The 27,515-nt window shown below is 36.7% G+C and overlaps 1 protein-coding gene across 1 annotated transcript in view; it reads left to right on the plus strand.

Annotated features, from left to right (window-relative positions):
• Nucleotides 1-27,515, plus strand: part of galnt9 (polypeptide N-acetylgalactosaminyltransferase 9) — a 95,641-nt gene that overhangs the window by 44,516 nt on the left and 23,610 nt on the right. Inside the window, exons 5-6 of the mRNA XM_056263924.1 lie at nt 10,049-10,246; nt 17,085-17,202. Coding sequence (XP_056119899.1) covers nt 10,049-10,246; nt 17,085-17,202 — 316 coding nt within the window. The remainder of the gene's footprint in view (nt 1-10,048; nt 10,247-17,084; nt 17,203-27,515) is intronic.

Here is a 27,515-nt window from a genome sequence, read left to right on the forward strand (position 1 = left end):
AACCTTTACGCTGTGTCTTCGCAAACCTTTTTTTCTATATGATTAAGAGTTTCGAATTCTGAGCAGGACCAAATAATGGAATGGGGTGGTAGGAGTGTTTGGAAAACCTGCATAAAAACCTGAAAATCTTAATTTTTTCTATTCCCTTTAGTCCCGTAAGTGGCACACGTATTACATTCTTCAGCTTCATCGATTTTGTCTTCTCCTGTGTGTGTGCATGAGGTTTTGCATACATTGTGGAGATCAGATATCCCCACAAGGAAGATGAAACCTGAAATCATCTGTATTGTGGGAACCTGCCAAGTTTTAGGGAACAGAAAATATCACCAGCATAAAAACAATAGAAGTAAAAGGAAAATCGCCCCCCCCCCAAGTCGACAGGACTCTCCATTTATGAACCACAATGTTTGTAACTTTGTATGTGTTCCTACTATTTCAGCATATTTGGGGAATTATTATTTAATAATTTGTATTATTATTATTACATTTTTACTCAGAAGTGACCTAAATCTGATCAAATGTTTTTTTTTTATTATTATTGTAGTAATGCAGAAAGATTTATGTTAGGGTTGTGGATTAGGGTTAGGTTATAATATTTCCCCATTTAGATAGCTGTGTAAACATGCAGTAGGATTTCAGTTTAATCTTTCAAATTCCTTATTCTACTATCCTCTCATGTACAACGGCACCAAAAGATTATTGCTGATCTGTGCAACCACAAGATTATTGCTGAAATAGATGTAAATTGTGTACAACAGGCTATTTCTATGCCTTCACCTTTGCTTCAATGGATTTGATAACTGTAGCCATAAATATATTCATAAACAAAGGTGCCGAAACATCCTATTCTTCATATTATGGCAATATAGGATGTCAGAGACTGATAACTGAGATGGATTATGTGGGCCAGAATGTGACCTTGTTAAAGTTGCAGGACTTGGCTGCACTTGCACACACACTGTGTGTGTGTGTGTGTGTGTGTGTCATGTATTTGTCTCTTGTTTTGTGTGCAAACACATGGCCGGTTGTTTTGGGCTATGTGTTGGCATTGTCTTGTGTTTTACCTGGTTTCCTTGTTAATGTTGTATCAGTGTCACCTGTGATTGTGATCATGTGTCCTTACCACGCCCCTTGTTCCCTCGTTAGTATTGATGTTCATCAGTGTCACCTGTACCTTTTGTGATGTGTTCTATGTAAGCTCCTGGTGTTTGTTCCTCAGGTGTTTGTTCCCCCGCTGTTTTGTAAAATTACTGTCTGCGCTTGGGTTCTATTTAGCGTAACGTGACAGATCTGTCACGTTACGCTAAATAGAACCCAAGCGCAGACAGTAATTTTACAAAACACGGTTTATTACAAACGGAAAACAAAAACCCACGATGGGGCAAACAAACAGTAACTCAGACAATAACTAGACTTGACCACAAATAGGAACTGGAACTTTCACAGACAGAGCACAATACTCACAGAACCGACTGTTAACAAGACGAACCAGCACTGAGGAACAAACACCGGGAGCTTACATAGAACACATCACAAAAGGTACAGGTGACACTGATGAACATCAATACTAACGAGGGAACAAGGGGCGTGGTAAGGACACATGATCACAATCACAGGTGACACTGATACAACATTAACAAGGAAACCAGGTAAAACACAAGACAATGCCAACACATAGCCCAAAACAACCGGCCATGTGTTTGCACACAAAACAAGAGACAAATACATGACAGTGTGTGTGCTTGTGTGTTTTAACTGACTATTTAATGTACATATGTGTTCCAGAGCTACACTTAAATATGTCAAATTTAAGTTTACTTAATTTGTGTTGGGACTACATTTGAATTTTTAGTTCACAACATGCTGTAGGAATTTGGAAAGTAAATGTTGAAATGAAGTGTCCTAAAGCAAAGTCCTTCTAGAGTTTAATGTTCAGATATGTTGGATATTTACTAGAGTTTCTTTTGTTAAAGTTTTTGTGGTCACCATGTAGAGGTGGTTAGGTTGTAGAATATACAGGTATGTCTAAAATCAAGATAAATTAATTTTGTGTAAAATAAAAAAGTATGTACTTATTCATTTTACGTAACTCAGTGTAGTCAACTGGTTGCATTTACTTAACACTTGTTTTTTTTTAATGATTGTGGCTGAATCTCAATTTGCATACTTTTACTGCATAATTAATGTATTACTTTAACATTCATAATCACTCAATCTTAGGTTTATACATTTGAAATGTTGTTGCCTGCCTGTTTTTCAGTCATTTTTAAAAACTGTTTTAGGCTAAATGCATGTGTGCACAATTTAAGGCTAATTCACTCTGCATCAACAGATGGCAAAACACGTTCACACCCCTGTTGGCGTATGTTGCTTATTTTCACCGATTGAACATGTTGAACCAGCATTCGTTGGGTCTTGAAATGTCTTAGAAGTAACATACTGTAATTCGTTGACTATCGGCGTTGGTCTCTGTGTGTCGATGCAGTGTGAATTACACTGTAAAAAAAATCTGTAGAAATTACAGTATTACTGGCAGCTGCTTGCCAGTAACTTACTGTAGTTTTACATTGATGTTATTTACTGGCAACAGTTTGTTCAAAGTTAAATGAACATTAAACATTAACAAGTCTTTATCTTTACAGAATAAAACTAAAATAACAGCCTCATGCAAAGCATTTTGGGAACCAAAATCTGAAGGAAAAAAAAAACAGAAAAAGTTTAATCTAGATTTCTGGTTCCCAGAATGCTTTGCATTAGATTGTTATTTTATAATTTTATTCTGTAAAGACAAAGACTTGTTAATGTTTAATGTTCATTTAACTTTGAACAAACTGTTGCCAGTAAATATAGGCTACATCAATTTAAATCTATAGTAAGTTACTGGCAAACAGCTGCATAACTACAGCAATTTTTTTACAGTGTAGCCTTTAATAGTTTTGAAAACATAGCAATCTAGGCACCTTTAGCATACAATTTTCAATATTCTAGATTGGGATGCACTGATCGTCTTGCATGCTTATAGGATGTGCATTGGAATTCCGCCTGTGACTTTAGTGAAGAGATTCAGATCAGTTTAAATATACATCTAATGATTTCACAGCACTGAAATGCATTAATGGTGGTTACCATAGTGATTTCATAGAGGAGCGATTTCTATAATATAATATCTGACATGTACCACACAGTTGCTTATTGGATAGAAAGGCACTCTCAAAAATCAATAAAGCAAAAATTCTATAATTGGTGTCACATACTTTCAAAACGATGATTAATGGGATTCACATTAAACTCTGACCTCAGTGTCTCAATGAAAACATTAATCGATACATAGCTTTCACTGGGACGACCTTTCCAGGAGCCCATATGAACATTTCAAGCAAACCTCCAAGGACTCACTGCCGTGTTCCTCCCAATGAAAGCCTTTCTGTTTGCACTATTGAAATCACCTTTCGGTTTCTTAATCAATAGTTTCTTAGATGCTTTTATTATCTCAGGAAGTGAATCTCAGGATAAAAATGATGTCAGATTTGTCATTTAGCTGACAGTTTATCAGTGTACAGTATTGTTACACGAACAATGTCAGGCTAAGTGTCTTGCTCAAGGCCACATGATGATAGTTTATAGATTCCCCTTTGTGCAGGGTTTGAACCCACAACCTATTGATTATTAGATTGAATCTTTAACCACTAGGCTATCCCAGTAACAGTTTTGAAATAGTTTTAAATCTGTGGTTCACTAAATGGTTTAATTGTATCTAGAGCCAAATGTCGGGTCAATACTATTTGTGAAGGCTTAATTTGTGCTCTTTCTAAGGTTTGAAATCAAGTGTAAAATTTATAATAAGCTAATGGTAACAGGAAAAGAGTGTGAATTAAAAGTGTTCTATATGACGTGTGATATTGGTAAAGTGTCATTGTGCTTTTTTTTTGGTGCTTTTTAGATCCTTTGATGTGATATTGTCAGAACTAAAGACAGGTTAGCTTGCATGCACCATTGAAGACTTTAGAGCTGCTTTACATAATTGTTGATTCACCTTTTACCACACTAATCTACTGGAACTTGATGAAGAACTCCAGATGAAAAATCTGAAGTGATTAAAGCTAATGAAGTATGAGGGATGAGCATTTTTGAAGCCAGTCAATTGGAAGTACAAACACAGTAGGCTACTTGCAAAATGAAGCTAAAAGCTCACAGAGAAATGTTCACTGCCAGACCTCCACTACAGAACCAATGATAAAAAAAAGACTTTCAGCTTAATCATACCCAACATAGGCAGTTAGTTCAGCTTGTATTTGATTCCTATACACATTTTCCATCTATTGTAAAACAACCAAATAAATAAATAGTCTGTGTTCTATTTTAGTTTTGACATATACAGTGTTGCCAAAAAGTTGCCATCTATCGTGCACTTTGCCGTTCTATCTACCATTATGTTGTTATTTCTTTCATTCCTTCCATCATTCTTTATATCTATATTGTTCTATCTATCTGTCTTTTTATTTTAGACACTTTATGTGCTGGTGAGATCGACCGATTACTAAACCGCAGTTTGGACTAGCTGATGTCTGACTAAGTGAAACTTGTAATCCTGACTTAAAATTATGTTCAAACATTAGTCGAGGTCTTTGCTGATTTCGCATTTTAGAGTTAATCCACATTTAAATGATTTATCAGGAGAGTGGGTTTAGTCTCTGTTCAGGAAATCACCAATTAGTAACCAGTGATTTGAATATACCTTGACATTAAAGGAATTTAGACATAATTAGTTGTGTTGGCTTATTGGAAAGTTAAATGAATCATTCATCATATTTGGTAAGTGATTAATCATTGTGTTTATAGTTAATTAATATGGATGATACTGCAAGTGGCCAATTTTCAACCTAATAATGAGTTTACTGTCTAAATTGAGCTTATGTATTTTTAGAGCATATTATTATGAAGTCAGCACACAGATACTGTGAGGATGATGGACTTGCTCTTGGGAACATTTCATAAATATTTAGGAGGGGGAAAAGTAAAACATTTAACAGGATGAGGCTAACATAGCTTTACCGTGACAGGCTGCAACATGTCTAAAGGCGATAAATCTATCCCAGCTTCTAAGCTGCTCAACAGATTCATAATGTGCTTAAAAACAGCATGTAAAAAATTAAATCCTCCATCCTACTACAGGAATAAAAAAAGCTTTGGGGAACATTTTGCCCTAGACTAACCTTTTTTAACCAGGCACTATTCCCAGCACACTAAGCAGACACAAGCAGTTCATGGGATCTTTGCAGTGAATGAGGCAAGATTTCATTTTCTGATAGAGGCACATGAGAGAAACATTCCTAATTCTGGATATGTCACACAGGAGTTTCATCAGTTGTGGAGAATTGAGGGCTAATCTCTAAGGACTGTGTTCCTGGACTATCTGTAAAGGGAGGAAGACTTACCTCCATAAGATGACATGCCAAGTCAAGCATGTGGGGTGATAGAGATCCGTTTACTCAGCAAATTGTGCGAGACTGTGCATGGGCTACAGAGCTTTATTGTTTCGACTAAGTGATTTATGATGTACCCCATGGACCTTAGTCAAGGTAGGCGCCATATTTAAGTTGACATGAATGAAAACGTGGCTGTGAGAGATAGACATATGGGTTGCGGGATTGTATGTTTTAAAGTCCCAGGTTGGATCTACATTTTCAGTTTTTGATCATTGAACAGACTGTACATCTATTCCACAATACCAGTGTTATTTTAGTGTTATTTACTGTTATAGTATTTATTAATATTTTTAGCTTTTATTTTTTTATTTAGATTTCTAATTTTAATCTTTGTTATTTTATTATGTGCTTTTGTCATTTTTTTTTGCATTTCTAAATAGCTCTAATTATTTTTATTTTTATTTCAGTTTAGTTTGTTATTGTAGTATTTTTTTTATTTTATCTAATATTTAGGCTATATCTAATTGTATTTCACCGTTATTTCTGCTACCAAAATTGTTTTTTTTTGTAGTTTTTGTTAACAATAACACTGGGTAGAACATATACTGTGGGCTGAGACTGTCTGAGACTGAGAATGCTTTTGTTCTTCATTTTTCATATTTAATACAGACATTTTCCTGACAAATTATATGATCAGCATAACAATTTGAGTGAAAAGTTGATCTGCAAATAATGATGATTATTATTATTAATGTGATTTTCCTTTGTTTTAAAATGTTAAAAAATCCAAAAATATGTACTTTTATATTCAATGTTTAAATTACATTTCAAATTTCAGATTCCTGGAGATGTTTTGGACTCCACTGTGTATCTACTCTAAGATGCATGCAGATTTGTTTTTTGTCTGAGACATTATATACATAAAGTGTACATGAAGGAATGATGTTAGAATAAACCAAAACAAAATATCATTATTAAACCTGGCATTTTAAATGTGGCATCGATGATGGTTGTCAATCTAAGGCTGTTAATACAAGATTTTCCTTCAATATTTTTTCTCCTATTTATTATTTCTGATTTCGTGTCTGGCTTTTTCATCTATTTTGGAAATATCCAAGCGTGTCCTGTGGGTAATGAAAGAACTGATCACTGTTGCCCTTCTGCACACCCCGTCTTGTATACCAAAGAGAGTCCCTTTTGTAATTAATCCTAGCAATTACTGGCAGCTGTGTTAGTATTAGGACGGAGTTTTTAAAATTGGACATTCATCTTAGGGGAGGCAGTGCAGCATATTTTTTTACTTTTTAATTTTCCTATTCCTGTCTATATTCTAGAAGTTTTTTTCTCCTTCTTTTTTTTCTTATTTTTCTCCTTCTGTTTACTCCCTTCACACTGTCTTTTGTGGCACTTGATATGTTTGTTTTGAGTTTAGCCTTATAACCCTCTAGTCATGGCTCTGTGATACTGTACGGTTATATTTTGATGATTTTCCCCCCTCTTTCTCTTTTTTTTGTTCTTTTATGTGACATCCTAGAGTGGACGGAATGTGGGCTGTAACATTTCCTTTCATAACACTAGTTTTACAGATTCCTACTTGCATTCAGTGGGGTATGCATATTAGCACTAAGTGGTGACGTAAGACTATGGGCCCTATCATACATCCGACGGAATGCAGCGCCAGGCGCGATGCAAGTGTTTTTTGCTAGTTTCAGCACGAAGCAGTTATCATTTTCACGTCCTGCGCCGCGTTGTTTAAATAGCAAATGCATTTGAACCCATGGGAGTGCTGGTCTGAAAACGAGGTGTGTTCAGGCGCATTGTTGGCGCCTTGCTATTTTGTGGCAACTGAAATAAAGCAATTTTGTTTTTGTTATATAAAAGGCGCATTAGTAATGTGCACCTATCGGCGGGTCCACAACGCACATACACTCTGCTTGCACACGGGGACGCGCAGCACACAAACTAACCAAATATTAAAATTAAAGGATTACAATGTAAAAGATGAATTTTGTGTAAAGATAAAGATATGGTACAATCTGGATTGTCCAGTAGATGGTCTGCTTGAGCGCTTTAACCTCGCACACGAGCAGATTGCTTTCAGATTTGCTCTCTGGAGACGCCCACCACGTAAATAGCGAATCCACCATGGTGTGAGCGCAACTGACTTTTAAAGGGAATGGAAAATTACACCCAAAACACACCCATACTCATTACGAGAATAGGGACAACACTTTTAGACCATGCGCCGTGCGCGCCAACCATTTTTCCCATCGTTAAACTAGCAAAAAGTGGATTCGGACACGCCCTAAGTGCACTTGCGCCCTTTAGACCATGCGCTTAGATCGTTAAACTAGGGCCCTATAACATAGGATGATAAAATCAGGGAAAGCTGATATGCTTGGTTATTTTCATGCTATGTTTCCTCATATTGCTACTAGCATTATATAATATATCACACTGGATTTATTTTCACTCAACTAAACCATTTATTAGCATCTCAGCTTACTATGGAGACTCTACTAAGCAAATGATCAGATTAGAATTGTTTTTCACCAGCACAAGACGTGTGGAATCTTATCTGCACACCACAGGTTTTTTATAGCCCAGAGTTGGCTCCTTTGGGATCTTACATGTAGCTAGTCCAGGTTATGACGCCAGCGGCCCAAGGACAGAGAAGATGAATAGATGGGTTCACAAGAGGGATGGTTTCTCTTGCAAGGTTAGCGTATCAGTACATCCTCGCATTCCCCACATGTGTTGTGTCGGGCTTATTCAAGACCAGGCTTTCATGAAAGAGCAGCCATCTGGTCTATAGAGACATCTGTAGTAGAATAGTAGATTGACAGGTTTTAGTTTCTGTTTTTTATTTTTTTTTATTTTTTTAGATCAGTTGTTGCTATTTACCATTATATAGTATAAATTGACAATTTGCACCATGTTTAAATGCAGCTTGTACCACAAATTGCAATAGTTGGTTGGAAGCAGATTTGGACTGTAGGGCAGTGATTAGATTTTTTGCATGAGTGAGTCAAATTTAAATCCGGCTTGTGACATTTTCTAATCCTATCCTCATCCTCATCTATGAATAAAAAGGCAAAAATCCTATTGTTATACTGTATATGATATGTATTTTTCTGGGTATATATACACTACCCATCAAAATTTTAAGGTCTATAAGATGTTTTTTTAAAGAAATGAATACTTTTATTCAGCAAGGATGCATTAAAGTAGAGAAATGAATGACAATAAAGACATTTGTAATGTTACAAAAGGTAACACTATCTAACTTTTGTCTTTCTATCCATGGAAATCCCTTCTCCATTCCCTATAAAAAGACCTTTGTCCCAGATGATACCAATATGCAGCCCTTTTAAAACCCCTTTTTTCTTGTTAATTGGACACGTACATTAAGAAGCCTCTCAGTAGGCTATTTTATTTCCTGAAAGCCCCACTCACAGCCCTATTAAAACTCATGTCTCCGTGTTGATCATTACCTTAATGTGATTGAGCTTTTTAAGGATGGCCTCAAAAAAAGACGAAGGACACCAAAGGAAGAGACATATAAGGATGTAAAGATAAGAAATAGTACATTCAGAAGACATAGATCGACGGCAGACAAAAATGATTTGCGAGGTGGAGAAGGTACACAAAGGACATTGATGGGAGGGACTGACAGAAAGTTTTTGCAGGTTTTCTTGTTAGTCTAGTGTTTGCTTCTGCTGAAAATGTCAATATGTGATGATCACGCTGCCAGGCTTGATTGTTCTCCTTTTAAACCAACACCGGTTGTGATAATGGGATACAAGCTTATTTACAAAAATGACAGAATCAATTTTCTAACCAAGATTATTCTTGGAAACAGCCACATGGGTTTTAAAGTAAACAGAAGCTGTATACTATAGATGAATGAATTGAATGAGAAAGTAGCATTTAATTTGTTTTGGTTATTTACAATGTCAGAGGCATTTGTGCATTACAATCTAGTATGTGTACTGTGTGATGTACAAATTGTATTACTTTTCACAAATTCAAAAAGGCACAGTGTAAAATGTGAATATAACACCTTGTCAACAACCTTAATTATTCATCAATCTCATTAAATATTTGGTTCAATTTGGTATTCCTATGACATTCAAAAATGTGATTTGTGTGGACAATATGGATGAAATCTGAGAAGATTAATACAGGCAAGTGTTGTTTCTCAGTTGTGGAATGTTTGTAGTTCCTCCATCAGTCCTGCTTTCAGCCTCTGGTATACACTCTAAAAAATGCTGGGTTGTCTTAAACCAATTTTATGTCAAATATGGACAAATCCAAACATTGGGTTAAAAATGTAATTAAAAAAATGTAACCCAACGGCTGGGTTTGTCCATATTTGACTCATAATTGGGTTAAGACAACCCAGCATTTTTTAGAGTGTAGGCGTTTTGGAGAATGTTTTAAGAAAATGTAAGAACATTTCACACTGACATCCTAACACTTGCTTTTACTTCTGTTGCTCTGTGTAGCAGGAATATAATAGCCACTATTTGTACTGGAAGTAAGAAAAGCTCAATATGTCTCAACTCCCGATCTCTCTCTCTCTTATTCTTCTTTCTTTCTGATCTCTATCACTTATTCAGGGCTGAGCCTATCCTCACCAGAGTGAAAGAAGATCACACTAGGATAATCCTCCCTGCGATAGATAATATCAAGTACAACACCTTTGAGGTGCAGCAATATGCTAATGCAGCTCATGGCTACAACTGGGGACTCTGGTGCATGTACATCATCCCACCGCAGGATTGGCTGGACAAAGGAGATGAGACTGCCCCCATCAGGTAAGGGCATCCAGCGGTCCACTCCATAATGCATGAGGACATTCTCTGAAATATAAATGACCAGGGATATAAGAGATTAATATTTTAGAAGTGATAAGGTGGCGTTAGCTTCCTGCATGTGCAATAAATGTTTTCGTTTCCCTGAAGTGCTTGTTAGTGTTATTTCACAGAGTGTGGAAAAAAAAAATTCAGTCAACACTGTAGAATTGCACGGCATACCAGTACTAAAAAGTACCATGGTTTACCACAGTTTGAGAGAATTATTATGGTGTCTGACCAGGACGACAATGTGATGCTACTCAGGATTTTAGCTCAAACATTTCTAACACCAAGATCATGGAAATGTTTTGATTCCCAGGGAATGGAGTTTAATTATAATCAAAGCTCTACAAGTATGAAATATATTTTTGTTCAAATATTACCTACATACATGGTGGCCCCAAAAAGTATTTGGACGCTGAAACTACAATTAAAAATGCATAAAGCTTATTGCAACGGATATCAAAATATCAAAATAAGTGGCATATTTGTTTTAAAGAAATATAGCAAGCACAGTTTTTAGTTTACAGTGACCCCAAAAAGTATTTGGACACTTAAAAATATCTGAATTTCATATTATTAGTGCCATATGCAAATAAAATGATGCTATACTCTCTCTCTCTCTCTCTCTCTCTCTCTCTCTCTCTCTCTCTCTCTCTCTCTCTCTCTCTCTCTCTCTCTCTCTCTCTCTCTCTCTCTCTCTCTCTCTCTCTCTCTCTCTCTCTCTCTCTCTCTCTCTCTCTCTCTCTCTCTCTCTCTCTCTCTCTCTCTCTCTCTATATATATATATATATATATATATATATATATATATATATATATATATATATATATATATATAGTACATGATACCATCCACTGATACCTTGGTAGGAATACTGATTGTAGTAAACATACACACTATCTGCAATCATTTTACTTGCATATGGCACTAATGCAATGAATTTCAGACATTTTTAAATGTGTCCAAATACGTTTTGGGGTCACTGTATGCAAGTAAGATTATTGCAGATAGTATAAATATGTTTAATACAATTAGTATTCCCACCAAGGTATCAGTGGATGGTCTCATACCGAAGCCACAATTTTGATGTCGCCCAGCCCTACATGCTCCAATTCTCAAATCATGAGCCTCTACAGTGAGATACTCATTTTATGCTTAAAACCAACTTGGTGAAATGAGCTTTGTTACAGCTCAGTCCTAAACCCCTGAAAGAGATGGATATACCCTGCCAGAAAAGAGTGGACTTTTTCATTTCGTATGAAATCTGGTCAAGGTCGCTATTGTGTGAGAGTATCAGGACAGCAGAAATCCCATTCATTATTCATGCCTCTGACTGATAGCTATTTGGAGAGAGAAACTAGGCCTGTAGCCCAGTATTACTGGAGCTGATCCCTGTGATGCCTCATATTGGTTACTGAAAAGTTTTTTTTTATATCCTAAGAGCTTTTGATTTGGAGAGCCAGGGTGATCCCATACACTTTTATAACTATTCCTACCTAAAGTAAACGTATACTGTAAACATTTTTTTGTATTTAGCGCATAGCATCTAAAACGTATTTTTTTTCATATATATTAAACTTTACAGTCACAAATCTTCACAAAATGGATGTTTGCAAGAATACCGCCAGTTGAACTGTATTCGTAAGTGTACTTTTGTGGTGGACCAATTGTGCGTTTTTATATTTTCAACATTTGTTAGTGTGTAATGTTGCTGTTTGACCATGAAAACGTCTGTAAAGTTACAGAGCATAAGTCACTCCAAAAGGAGTTATTCTCTAAATCAGTAAGTACGGTTTCTGAACTCTCTGAAACGCCTCGATTTTAGTCTTGAGTTTTCTTCCGGGAACGTACACGTCACAATATTCCTCATTTAAATAATTCCCGGCCAAGGCATACACAAAAAAAAAAAGGAGGGATGTCTAGTTGAGTTGCGTTAGTAGTGTGTCATGGTAAGGGTCGTGACATTTCCTAAACACGTGTAACTATCGTAGACCAGTAAGAGGTGTGCGTGTAAACCTCACTCCCCTGATCTCAAGAGGCGCTCTACCGACTAATGCTAGAGGTTGCGTTCTTTAGCCTTGTTTTTAGAGCGCCCGCCGGAGACCACGGTTCATATCCCGCTCGGAGCGGGTCGAGTAGAACAGGTTACACATGCTTGAGGCAGTTGACGAATCACAACACACTCGTCCAGCCGACCAATCAGAGCCCATTGCACTTTTCGGGAGGAGGGGTTTCATAGAGACCGGAACTAATCAGAGCGTTTCTGACAGACTGGGAAGAGAGATGCTGCAATAATGTAAAATATGTGAAAAATAATATTTTTTGAACATTCAAGCATGAAAACCTTTTGTAGTAGACACCACAAACAACATCAAGACCTTTTTAAAGTAAAATCTTACTTACTATCATTAATTATAAATACAATGAAATAAACCTATGAATTATGAACTAAAACACCTTTTAAAAACACATTCGTGCATTCGTGCATTCAAAGTATAAATGTTTTATCAGCGAGTGTTGCTAGCGCCATGCTCCACCAGATGAGCTACAGCTTTAGGATCTTGATTAGTGAGTCTTTCCAAACGAATTTAGATTAATATGATTAATCTCTCAAGATCGATTCCTACTGTACTTCACTACTCAATTAAAAAAAATCATATAAGCATATATGACCTGAGGTAACAATATAAGTTAAATATTTGAACAAAATCTCATTACAGAAAAAGGCAACAGTCATTGTCCCTCAAGTGCTGATATTGACAGGTTCAAAATGGCCGCCCGCAGGCCTGCAGTATGTCAATGTGGTGCACTATTGGAAATCATTTCAGCTCTACTTCTCTCGAGCTCTCAGTGTATCCACTGCAGCTCAGCTAGCCTGTGGCTATTCAGCACTGAGGATCCCAATACTCATAGCACACTGCAGCAGGGTTTATTTAAATGATTCATGTTTACTGTTAAATGAAGGACAGTCCAATTCAAATGTCTGTAAATAAGCAATTAGTCGCTCTATAGGGATAAACGCCATGAATGCTTATGATATTCCACGAAACATTTTCAAGAAAGACCACCTTGGCTAGGCTGTGCACATGAAGTGCTTATAAAAATGCTTAAAAGTGCTCATGGATTGTATTGTTTTGTTGTTTTAGAGCATTGAATCACAGTGTTCTAATTGGGCTTTTTGGCATTGATCAATAGAAAAAGATCATTTAATGTAAAAATTAAGATACATTTTTATAAAGTCATCTAAAATAATCAATGATTTTATTTACTAGGAGCCCTCTGATAGAAAATCGTTGTTTTCAAGAGGGTTCATTAGTTAAAGGGTTAGTTCACCCAAAAATAAAAATTCTGTCAGTAATTACTCACCCTCATGTTGTTCCAACCCCGAAAGACCTTCGTTCATCTTCGGAACACGAATTAAGATATTTTTGATGAAATCTGAGAGCTGGATCACTCCTCCATACTAGTCCATAGGCTTCTTCAGGGATTGAACTTGCCGGCCTCGAAAAGTTATTAAAGACAACTTTAATAATCAAGCGACGCGAATACTTTTTGTGCGCAAAAAAAAACAAAAATAACGACTTTATTTCAACTATTCATTTCCTTCTCTTTGGGCCTCTAGTCAGTTCACTAGTGTAATAGCGTAAGCTTCTGTTGTTGTACGTCACACGCATCACCCACATGACCAGCGTCGGCCAATAGTGAGCCTACGTGTGACGTAGCTCTACGGAATCACACTACGTTAACTGACTCGAGGCCCAAATAGAAGGAAATGTATAGTTGAAATAAAGTCGTTATTTTTGTTTGTTTTTGCGCACAAAAAGTATTCTCGTCGCTTGATAAACTTAAGATTGAGCCACTGTAGTCACTTGGACTATTTTAACTATGTCTTTAATAACTTTTCGAGGCCGGTAAGTTCAATCCCTGAAGAAGCCTATGGACTAGTATGGAGGAGTGATCCAGCTCTCACATTTCATCAAAAATATCTTAATTCGTGTTCCGAAGATGAACGAAGGTCTTACGGGGTTGGAACAACATGAGGGTGAGTAAATACTGACAGAATTTTCATTTTTGGGGTGAACTAACCCTTTAACATTAGTTAATGTATTTACAAACATGAACTAACAATGAGCAATACATTTATTACAGTATTTATGAATCTTTGTTGATTTTAATAATGTATTAAAAAAAATTCTGAAATTAACATTAACTAATATGAAAAAATTCTGTATTTTTCATGAGAGAGAGAGAGATAGAGGATAGCATCATTTTATTTGCATATGGCCCTAAAACAATGAAATTCAGACATTTTTAAGTGTCCAAATACGTTTTGGGGTCACTGTAAACTGAAAACTGTGCTTGCTATTAAAAAATGCTGTATTGTGTAACTAAAGTAGTTAACTATTGTTACCTAATGAAACCTTATTTTAGTGTTACCCAGTAAATTATGCATAATTACAAGTAACTAAACCTAAAACAAACTCTAACCCTAACTGTAACTCTATAGTATAGAGTTAATTAATAACACTCAGTACTTATTTAAGTAAGTACAATGTAACTACGTCACCTTAAAATAAAGTGCAACCAATTGTTTTACTGAATTGATTATTTAATGAACCCGAGATACATTTTTAGCTAAAGTAGTCTACTAATGTTAAATGATGAAACCTTATTGTAAAGTGTTACCAAAATATGTTTCAAAACATTTGCGTTTGCTCGCAAAACTGTTGTGTTCCCCAGCGTTGCATTTTACTTCACCATGACCCTTTAGGGCTTCCGTACCTGAGAATTGAACCCTTGATCACAGTGTTCCTTGCGCCATGCTGTACAGTATTTTGAGCTACAGGACTGCATTGTAACCAAGCATAGACAACTGATTCTAAAGTGTGAGCTTTAAGCACATCACATCGCACCAGGAACGAAGAGATTGTCTGACAATTTTTTTCCTTTCTGTTGAGTGATAAACGGGCCACATTAATTCCTTTGTGGCTCGGTATTGTTAGAAAATAAAACAAAACATTCCAAGAGTGTGTATATTTTTATAGGCACTGTACTTGTTTCCAACTCCAAAATAAAGAAGGAATAAATTAGTGTAAAGTGTAAATCAGCATTTTCAAAACACACCACAGATTATTCTTGCAATGAAAACGTTTCTTTTCAAACAATCTTCTATTTGCAAAAGTATCTATAGTGATTTATTCTGGACACAATTAAATCAATATTGATGTAGGTAAAACATTTCCCAAGACAGCACTGTTTACACAAAAACATGGACTAGATACTGTATGTGTTTTTTCTTTTCATTCTTTGTGATCTTAATAATGGATCACAGTAGAAATGCTTGTGCATAGCATTCATTAGCCTCTCAAAGCAGCCCACCTGTGGTTAGCCAACAAACAATTCACTTTCAACCCACCAGCAATGCACCAAACCAAAAACTACATTCAATGACAAATTCATCTTGAGTTCCTGAGACACAACAGATCTTTTGTCTGTGGAGATTTGACAGCCTCAGAGGCGGTTCAGAATCGTTCTTGCCCCTTGCTGTGTTTGCATCAAACCTCAGATCTGACCCAAAGGTTTTGAAAGAAAGGCAAAATTTTAGAACAGATGCAAGTGAAAAGTAAACTTGGTGAGCAAACTTTTGCAAAACTCACTACATTGTGTCTGTATGACTCCAACACAAAAATAAATAGAATTTTTTTATTTAGCCACCTTCCTCCCACATGTTCATGCAGGTTTCTCTTTAACTTTTACTGTACATGAAAACCAGAAATAAATATTGTCCAATTATATTTGTGTTTATGCATTTATATTTATATAATATTTATATATATCATTTTTTTTATTATGCATTTTGTTGATGCTTATCTTCAAAGTGCATTTAAAAGTGCAAAGTGCATTCTGTTGCTGTGTGAACTTGGCATTTGCCTGGAAATAGAACACAGAACCATAGCGTTGCTGGCATCATGCTCTAGCATGCCAATTAAACATCAAATTGATTAATTCTATAAAAGAATCTCATTTTGAAACTACTTTCATTATTTTAACACCTGAATCATTGGCGTTTCTGAAGGTCATTTCTATCAGAATCTTGTCAAAGAATGACATTTACTTTGAATTCAAAACTCTTTAAAAGAAGTTCAGTATACCTCTGACCTGGGAATCTAGGGATAACTGCCTTCTCAGCAATCTGCCATATGTGGAGTTATTTTAATATTGGACGCTGAGGAGAAAGAAACCAAGTGGGAATATAGGGAGAGTGGGAAGAAAGAGACCCACTTACAAAAACAAATAAACACTTCTCTGCTGTCTGCACGATTACTCTCACCACACAGTCTCTCAGTGGTGTGTATTTCTGTTTAAACACACACAGTTTCTAATTTACATATGACTTCTGGCTCATCTCACTCCCACTCAAACAGAAATTCTTCATGCTCTGTGAGAGGGCAGATTCTGCAACCTCTGATTCGTAAATGATTTCCAGTCGACTTCTCTCTCTAAGAGCTATTAATTCATTAGCACTTATTTTCCTATAGCCATGTTCAGAGTCAGCTACTAAGTTTCTATCTATCTATCTATCTATCTATCTATCTATCTATCTATCTATCTATCTATCTATCTATCTATCTATCTATATATCGGCTAATCTATCTATCGGCATATCGATTGGTCTGTCATTCTATTTATAAATCTATCGTTCTATTTCTCGGTGAATCGTCCTATCTGCCTGTCTGAATGAATAAATAAATAGGAATGCACTGCTCATGCACATGTATTTGTGTCTTTTAAACAGGACACCTGCAATGATTGGCTGTTCCTTTGTTGTGGATCGTGAGTATTTTGGAGAAATCGGACTGCTTGACCCAGGCATGGAGGTCTATGGAGGAGAGAACATTGAGCTTGGTATGAGGGTAAGTAGGGTCCTGACCAAAGCCTTTTATTTATTATTATTTGCCTTAGATAATCAAAGAATGGCAGTAGAGACAAAGAAGTGTCTGCCTTGTTAATTTTGTTCTTTTGAGACATTCACAGACCAGTGTATTCTTGTAATTGGAATTCATTGAGCAGTGTAGCATGTGAGACCCTCTCAGAAATGACAATTCTTGAATCTGGCCACCCTTTCTGTTAATTCACAGGTGACATATAATTAAGTCTATCTACAAAGATTGAGCATTTGACATACGTTTAATTACATTTCTTCATGCTTTCATGCCCAAGGCATCAAACTAGAGACTGGTTTGGGGGTAAGCATGCAGATTCCCCACTCCATCAAGGAGTAAATGCATTGCCCACAGGAAATGAAAGTACTCAGTGCCAAATTACACAGACTCAAATGCTTTAAAGGCAGTAGAGTACAAAGAAAGTAGATTCCTGCAGCTGCAGCCCTGAGAGAAATTTCATGGCCCACATGGTCTGTGAGCCTGTGGAGAATTGAACTTGTTTAAATTCAGAAACTGTTTTTTCTGTAGGGTGTCGAATATCCTTGGAAGATTTGCATAATTTGGATAAAAATCCTTTAACTCGTTTTAAAGATTCAGTGCCAGTGTTGGTTGACAGAAAAGTCTTTTCAGCCTGAAGATAGATTGAACTATAGAGACGAATAGTATTGTTTGAAATGTCTAATTGAAGGTGGTTTAAATTGTCTGTTTGTTAAGTCTCAGTGACAGTTGATACAATAGCAGACTCAGTCATTTGTGGGTTTCTTTGTAAGTAGTTTCCTGTTATGTTGTACTTTCTCTTACATACAGTTGTCAGTCTCAAAATACCAAAATCAGCATCAACAGTGTTGCTGAAACGTCAGAGGCATTGTTTTCCCTTTATTTTCAAGCGATTGGTATTGATTGAAATTGCACAGTGACTATTTGCACCCCAATAGTCTGGAGAACAGTGCACATGTTCTGATATTTTGCGTAGCTGCTTATGTGCTGAGACTTGATTTTAAAGACATTTTTTTTTTTGCTTTTTGTACAATAAATTATAAAGTAATGAGTTTGGTCAGACATATCCTGGCTGATTTAAGCAGCAAAATAAGACTTGATATTTTTATTTTTATTGTTAATTGTTCACATATTTACTAATATTTCATGGACCACTTTTGAGAAGTTTATATATATTTTTTATTTTATTTAATATATATATTTTTTTTACTAAAATACATTTTAACACATTTTTTCTGACCCCAGTTTGAAATCCCCAGGTCTAGTGTTCAGTTGATTACTTACACAAGTATATAAAAAAATGTATTATAAGTTGTTGAAATTTGTATGTTTAATTATGCAAATTAGGCATTCTCTCATTAAATATGTGCAATTTTGCATATATTTTTGGTAGATAGATCTGAACATATGATAAAGCCAGGTGCAAAAAGTTTACACACAAGATGAAAAAAAAAGTTCAGAGGGATTATACAATTGATTTTCGCCATATTTTTTTGTATTAAAATGTCACATAAATCAGGCCAGGAATGATTTATTAACAAATCCCTCTGAAAAAATCTTCAGAATACTGCTAAGTCTATAACTGGACAGTTTGATGTACATAGGTGCTACATAGGCTGAGATATTTGTACTGGAGAATGACAAAAAACTAATTTTGAGAAAAAGGCATTTAAAGATTTAAGTAGGGAATTTAATACATTTCTTTTGGAAAAAAAAAATGCTCAAAAACAGAATAAATGCTCAGGCCCTTAGTAATAATAATATATAATATTTCAAGCTCATGAAAACGGATTATTTAATAGCATGGCAGGCATAAAAGGCCTACAACTGCAGTAACTCAATGAATTAACATTGGCAGAGTACACCTCGTGATGCGTCTGAGCGAATCACGTTAGCAGAAACCAGCAGTAGCCAATGAGATTTCATCATTAGCTTTAAATCACTCTTTGGACATTCACGATTGGTTACTGATAGAAAGGAAATGCCCATATTTGGGTTACATAGCGTTGTGCAGGAGACTCAGAGCTTTACAACGATACCGGTCATGACAGACTTCAGTAAACAGACGGAGTGTGGCATGACGCGTTGGAATGTATATTTTCAACGTTTTCTTTATAGCAGCTTGAAAGAACACATATTGAAGGAGTAAACTAGCCCAAAATCTCAAAACTGATCACTGCATGAAAAAGCGATGTTTTTGCCTGCCGTGTCTCGCCTTAAAGACAACAAAGACAGATAGTTTAGCCAAACATGCAATGTTCTGTCATGAAACTCTAGATAGCGCCGGTTAATAGGTCCTTAACTTAATCTGCTTACAATCACATCATTCTCTATAGGGCACAGCTGATCCGTACCAGTACCAGTAGCCAATGAGCTCGCTGCTCAACCTTCAAATACTTGGTTAGCCTTTTCTGTAAAATTTGCAGTACGCATCATAAAACCTCCATCTTCCCCAGCTCCACCTGTATAGATATGCTACGTGCAATTCATAAAGGATGTTTTGTACTGCAGCAGCATGTCTTACTTGCTCACAGCAAAAAGTGGCACAGACTTATCCCACTCTATCCTATTTTACCGTAAGCATGTGATCTGCATGTGTCCCCCAAATTTGCATGAGCCCAGCAGACAATGTGAATTCTATTTGTTCCTTACATGCTGCAGAAGGTAACAGAAAAAACTGACAGAATAGCCAGTTTTGCAAATGCGTCCCAGCTTTGAAATAAACCAAATGCTTATTGATGCCGAACACAGTGATGGAACATGTGATCCATCTCAGCCTCTGATTAATCCTCCGAAGCTGATGCAGCTCATTCAAGAGGAATAACATTTGACTGACAGCAACATATTCCATAATTAACCTTATGCCACACCAAATAGACAACCTCAGTTCACTTCTTAAAGAGATTCAGAGGTGGGGAGTCGAAGAGAAGACATTGTAGAGAAATTGGCACTGATTAAATAGGTTATATGAAGACTAAAAAACATTAGGAAATATGTGCAGTGGTATGATGGGAGTTTAATTTGTGTGAAGTGTACCAAATGCCCACAAGGGAAATTAAAACTGCTTTAAAGTGGCTCAGAAAGAGCTGAATTGACACTTACTGCCCAAAGTAATTTAATTTTAGTGTATATCAGTTAAATCTTATCCTGAATTGACATTTTGCTCTTTTACCAATGCAAGTAGGAGTTCATATGAAAGGGTACTCACAGGGAACCGACCGTTGAGTGGTATTTTATAGTATGAGGATTATCAACAAATTTGTTTACTTTCTTTACCAACTGCACATTTTTTGACTTTGTGCCTTTAATTTACATGTATGCAGTTAGCAGATGCAGTTATTTGAGTGACACTACTAGGGGTGTGCCGGTTTCAGAATTGGTGATGACGGTTATGACGTGAGTCAAATGTGACGGTTCGTAACATAACCTTATGCTTGTGGGGGGGGCTTTCAAAGGCTGTTCTTTAATTCTACGTTTATTTTGAATTAACAGCAACTAGCAGTGAATGTGCTTTCCATTAAATGAATCACACACAGTAAACAAATCCTTAAAAAAAACAGGCCTTTCTTTGTCAGTGTCGGCTGCAAAGATGAAGTTGACGATGCTGACTCGCGATCTTCGCAGTAGTCAACGCTCAAGAGAGAAATGCACATTTCATACGGATTACATAAGCTGTAGTCTGTTTGAATTGTTCTGTTTAAAAGTAGACATGTCTGTGACATGTCTACCTTATATGCTGAGTTTCGGTTCATTTATGTGACGAGCTCCAGTTCACGCGCCGGCGCCTCCGTTTCGTGATGATCTATCGTCTGCTATATTTACTTCTTATTTATTAAATCCAGGCAATTGGTTGATTAAACATTCATTAAAATTAAGATGCAATTAATCCAAAACGAAATTCACTTTAAAGAAAGGTTTTGTGCTTTCTGTTTTACGTCTCTGTGAACGTTTTACTCTGTGAGATGTGATTAAATGTCACGTCTTTTAGTGGCGCTTTCAGACCGGTCACATCCGTAACATTGTTTTTTCCTCATAAATGCGAACACGAAACATAAAAATAAAATGAATATTTTATGTTCTGTGGAGACTACTGTTACTCATAATTTGTATTCTGAATACGTAACGCCGGTACATGTATTCCGTTACTCCCAACACTGATATTAGTATAACCTTATCTGCAAGACATTTTAATAATACGGTTTTGGCGGTTATAGAGTTCTAATGACGGTGTTCAACTATAACCGTCGGTCTCACGGTTATATGATAACCGTCACGCCCCTAGACACTACTGAACTTACAGTGTGTGAAGATGCTTTAGCGGCATATTCAACACATTCTTATCCTTTGGCGTCATATAGGTGACGCCATATGACATTTTGTTGAAATCTTACGCACATGGCATCCTTTAGCGTCAATATAACACACACTGTTATGGGTAGGTTTAGGTCTGGGGTAGGGTTACGGTTATGACGCCTTGGGATCTGCGTCTCATGTTGACGCTAAAGGATGCCATGTGCGTCGGATTTAGACGAGCGTCACCTGTATGACGCCTTGGGTTCTGCGTCTCATATTGACGCTAAAGGATGCCATGTGCGTAAGATTTCGACGAAATGTCCAAAGCGTCACATGTATGACGCCTTGGGATGAGAACGGGCAGGCATATTATAGTGATATATAAACATTAGGGCTGTCAAAATTAATTTGTTTATATATATAACTAAAATATCACTTTTTTGTTGTTTTGTCTTCTTCAGTATCGTCAATGATATAAAAAATGAACTATGGCAATAGATGGAGACATCTTTTAAAAGATTTATATAGATTTCACAATTTTCTGATGTCTTTTGTCCTGCTTTATTCAGGTCTGATGAAACTAATGGCGAACAAATTCAGCGAGACTGTTGCTCAGATACAGAGCCAATTCTGCAGAACCTTTTTTTAATGATTCAAAGGACGTAATGAGATGGATTTCATGTAGAATTGCATGTAAAACACAACCTGAACAGAGGCTAAAGCAGCAAGTCAGACCTCCAGTGACTATTGTCCTTGCTTCGAAAAGGGAGCAATTTTTTCATTATGAACAGAGGCGAGCAGGTCTTTTCCATCTGGGGTTGCTTCACTTCACACCCACGCGCACACATACGTATGCTGAAAGGCAAATACAAAACAAACCAGTGAAGAGAGAGAAGGAAGATGACCTTTGGATCATGTTGGCGAATTGTAAAGCTTTTAAATCTTTCTGAGCAGCATCTTTGCTTGAGGTTGTATTGTACAATCACAATTGGTTTGCCCTTTGGTCAATCGAATGCAGCTTTAATGGACTCAAAGGCATATATTTTGCCCTGTTGATATGCGCTATGGGAAGCTGCTCAATTTCTGAGAGACTGTCTCTCGTTGCTTTATGTAGATAGATGGAATTCATTTGCATAACTAACTAGTGACTATGGATCAGTGTAGCTTTTCTCTTTAATTGGGTTATTGGGGGAATATGTTTTTTAGCTGTTTTAGAAAACTGGCTGCGACACGGACTGGAGACAGAAAGCTTTCTTTAGGAGCACATTTCCCCGTCTGTGTGTATTATATTTAAGAAGATCAGCAGACTCTAAAATGTGTACAATCTCAGAACGCTTTAAGAATTATAGACATTTCAAGGTAATATCACAACCGATCTGATATAACCAGCTGGACGACAAAGAACTCATCATAACTGGAATGTAATCTGATTTGTTTTAAAAGGGTCAATCATGAGCAAGGACATTTTTTTTTTATTTTGTATTTTATTTCAATATGGTATTACGGTATATGGTATTTTGAATCATGTTAGGTTTGAACTTAAGTTTAACAGTTTTGAAAAGAGTATGTAAATGTGAAAATTGGCCTGTAGGTACAGTGTTTTTTTTTTTTGGGTGGTGGCTGTATCTAAGTGAGAAAACAGTTTTAAAAAAATGAAATAAATAGTCATTGGATGCATTTTGTGACAAAGCAATGATAAAGGATACAACATTTTGTCTGCATAGAAAGCTGTTGTGTTCACTGTGTGAAGAGTGACCTAAGTATTGATAAATTCATTCACATTATTGAATTTAACAGTTTGTGTGGCACATTTTCTCACTGCGTAAAGTAGCTTTGTAAAGAGCTTGTTAATGAAGGATGGGGAACTGCAAACTTTATTGGACCTGACAGTGAACTAAAAAACCATTAGTAAGAGCGGCTGCTCATTTTATCATGAGCAAGGACATTTTTTTTTTATTTTGTATTTTATTTCAATATGGTATTACGGTATATGGTATTTTGAATCATGTTAGGTTTGAACTTAAGTTTAACAGTTTTGAAAAGAGTATGTAAATGTGAAAATTGGCCTGTAGGTACAGTGTTTTTTTTTTTGGGTGGTGGCTGTATCTAAGTGAGAAAACAGTTTTAAAAAAATGAAATAAATAGTCATTGGATGCATTTTGTGACAAAGCAATGATAAAGGATGCAAAATTTTGTCTGCATAGAAAGCTGTTGTGTTCACTGTGTGAAGAGTGACCTAAGTATTGATAAATTCATTCACATTATTGAATTTAACAGTTTGTGTGGCACATTTTCTCACTGCGTAAAGTAGCTTTGTAAAGAGCTTGTTAATGAAGGATGGGGAACTGCAAACTTTATTGGACATGACAGTGAACTAAAAAACCATTAGTAAGAGCGGCTGCTCATTTTACGGTTTACATAGAAGTCTACAGTATTTTTTCCTCACTAAAAAAAGTTTAACACCATATACATTTTAAAGATGATTGCCATAAAAGTAGAGCAGCAAAAATGTCCTTTTTACCTCTCTTTACCATTATATTTTCGTATTTTCCATATTTACTTTTTTATTTTCTTATTGTCATATTTCTATTTTATTATCTTTTATTTACATTTTTATTATCATTCTTTTTTATGTTTTGTGAATGCTTTTTGCTGGCCAAAAAGTTATGTCCGCACAATTTGGCATGTTGCATTGCGTTATCACAAATAAAAAATTGACTCCAAGCACAACTACGCAATATGCTTTCAAAGTCTTTAAAAAAAGAAAAAGAAAAGATGTTTAAATAAAGGGTGAAGATGTCAGTTTTCCTTGCCTCATAGCCTAATTTGTATTAAATTTGTCTTATAAGTCTTATAATGAATATATTGCTTGACAGCTGACAAAACTAATAATACGGCACAGAAATCTCATAAGGAGCTGAGCCAAGGAGCTGAGTTTGTTCCAATGTTTCCCTCACTGTACAATCTGAATTTATTTTCTCCTCTGAGGCTTTATAATTTCCATTAGGCTTAGTTCACCCTGCAGATCTGGAGCGAACTCATTTGACCTCCCCTGTTCTGTGTTTAGTGAAGAGAACTCTTTGGGGGTGCTTGGCTCCATTATGGCTTTTTGATACATCCCACAGATCATGCTGTTTCAGAGGACTGGTTCTCTGGGGATGCGAAGTGTGTCTGTGTGTGTGTGCGCGGGTATATTCTCCCTCCGTGTTGTACCTGCTCATCAGTATACACGTGTACCAAGAGAGCTAGTAATTTTGTGCTTCAGTTGAGGCGCCAAGTTTTGACAATTTGTAAAATGGAAGGAATGGATGGCTGTTCTTCTTTTCATGGTGGCTTTCTCTCAGCTTGGCGCTCTCAGCTGGGGCGGCCTGAGTACTCTAGCAGCTGGCGCCGGGAGGGAAAAGACTACAGCTTATCAAACACATATAAAAGGAAAAGAGCAAATGTCAAGAACTTCAGAATTTAGAGTAAGAGCTTGTAAAGCAAAGAAAAGATGGCATGAGTTGAATTTTAAATAGTTTCTTCTAGAACTGGTGCAACTCTTCACATACAGACTTATATTGTCATATTTTAACCATATATGCTACAGATCATGCTGTTTCAGAGGACTGGTTCTCTGGGGATGCGAAGTGTGTCTGTGTGTGTGCGCGCGGGTATATTCTCCCTCCGTGTTGTACCTGCTCATCAGTATACACGTGTACCAAGAGAGCTAGTAATTTTGTGTTTCAGTTGAGGCGCCACTTTTTTAACTGAAGTTAAAACACTTTAAAACACTTTTTTAACTTCAGTTAGTGTGTAATGTTGCTGTTTGAGCATAAACAACATCTGCAAAAGTTACGACGCTCAAAGTTCAAAGCAAAGGGAGATATTTTATTTTTAAAGAAATTGCTTTTTAAGGACTACAACAAACAGCTGGTAGGGAATACACGACATTCCTCCGGGTTAGTGACATCACTAACCCTAAAACGCAATTTATAGATTATCATGACATATGCTAATCAGTGACTAGAAGAAAACTACACATCAGCTACATAAATTCATCAACTTACCATTCAGAAATGTCCTGTTGCTCTACATGTTGTCACTTCTTGAGTCTCTCCATCTTCGTCCGACTCCTGTTTGAACATAAAAGGCTAAAAGTTTTTTAGATGTTCAGTGTGTGTCTGTGTGAGGTAAAAAGACACAAGCTCTTGAAGCTCCGCCCTCTGTACCGGGAGCAGCAGCTCATTTGCATTTAAAGGGACAGACACAAAAACGGTGCGTTTTTGCTCACCTTCAAAAAGTGACAATTTTAACATGCTATATAAAAATATTTGTGGGATATTTTGAGCTAAAACTTCACATACACACCCTGGGGACATCAGAGACTTATTTTACATATTGTGAAAAGGGCATTAATACCACCCCTTTAACAAAATATGACTGACCCCCGCATTTTTAACAGCAGTGTATGCTACGGTGTGTATTACAAATTTTTATTATTCAGGCAGCTAGCTATGAGAGCATCAATTGTAGCTCAGAAAGATTTTCTCCAAACTGTTGCTCTGGAATGAAAATAAATAAATAAATAAATAAATAAAAATAAAAACCTTTCCAAGAGGTTTCAGTAGACCAAAAACTCCAGACAACATGAGCTGTAGAAATTATTAAGTGATCTAGGAGCTTTATACAGGTTTTTACAGCGGATGCTATGGAAAACACAGAGAGTCTGTCCCTCACAGCCTCGCTTTCATACCTGTCATGGCGCTGCTCTGAATACGGTCTATAGTGCCCCTAGTGGCAGTTTTAATTAAATATATGTGCTTTCCGAAGAACTGGATAGAGTTCTCAACGGGTCGGGTCGGCCCGACAAACCCGACGGGACCCGCGGGTTCGGGTCGGAAATATAAGCAAATGACTCGGGTCGGGTCGGACCTCGGGCTTAATCTTTTCCGCTCAGTAAAAAAAAAAAAAAAATTATTAATCACCGCTGCTGTTCACCGTATAGAAAGTCTGGCTGCTGCGTGCAACGTGCATCGTGGGTGACTGGCCGTAAGAGAGGAGAACACGCCTCAGTCCATCCACTGTGGACGCACTACTGTTCCTCCACGATGCCTTATAAGCATACGATTATGTTTGTAGGCTAGGCCTATTTTGTTTCAAAACTCTTCAAAAATTGTGTGGTGTGAAAAGTAGCCCGCCCGCTGGCTGGATACATGTTTGAGTTCTTTTTATTTATTATTGTGTGAAGATTTTTATTTAAACAGATATGGCGTTAGCTACTTTCCTTTGAAAATAGTTGACAACACTGCACTTGCGCGCATTTCAGACGTGATACTAGACAATGGAAAAAGCAAAGAAAACGCGGTCGGAAGAGACTAGGAAAAGGAAAAGAGAATCTGACCGCGTGAGAAACCGGACAAGAGTCCCATTCGGTCGGGCTTTTCACTCGTTGGCGCGAGTTAAAAAGCAGCACAGGGATGCTGACCAGGCGATTTTGATGATGGACTAGTAAGTAAATCTTTAAGTTTGTGTGCATTTTATTTTGTGATTTCACCGGAATGAATAGGGAGTCTCCGCAACGGCGATAGATTGAAGAGCGCGTCCGAGTCGGGCCGCGGGCCAGGTTCGGGCAGATAATTCATGTTGATGTGTCGGGTTACATCGGGTCTGGGCTTTAAAAGCCACGAGCCGGGTTCGGGTCGGGTTGTAATTTTCAGGCCCGTTGAGAACTCTAGAACTGGAGTTGTCAGTTTAATAGCGATTATTTAATTCTACTGATAACCATAGTTTTTGACAGAAATAATAATAAGAAATAAATCTCCACATAGATTTGTCTGTTCTCTATTGCGACAAAAAAAAAACTTTTATCTTTCTGCAGAGTTTCTCCCTGCTATTTTTGCCTTTATCTTGCTCACATGGGAATTGAAGGGTAATATTCTCTGAAAACTGCTTAGCAATGAGGAAAAGCTCTGCACAAATAAATTTGAATGCAATTGAACCTCTAGTGGAAA

Source organism: Rhinichthys klamathensis, unplaced genomic scaffold (genome assembly GCF_029890125.1).
Source record: "Rhinichthys klamathensis goyatoka isolate OS25496 unplaced genomic scaffold, OSU_Roscu_1.1 h1tg000210l_1, whole genome shotgun sequence".
Lineage (NCBI taxonomy): Eukaryota > Metazoa > Chordata > Actinopteri > Cypriniformes > Leuciscidae > Rhinichthys > Rhinichthys klamathensis.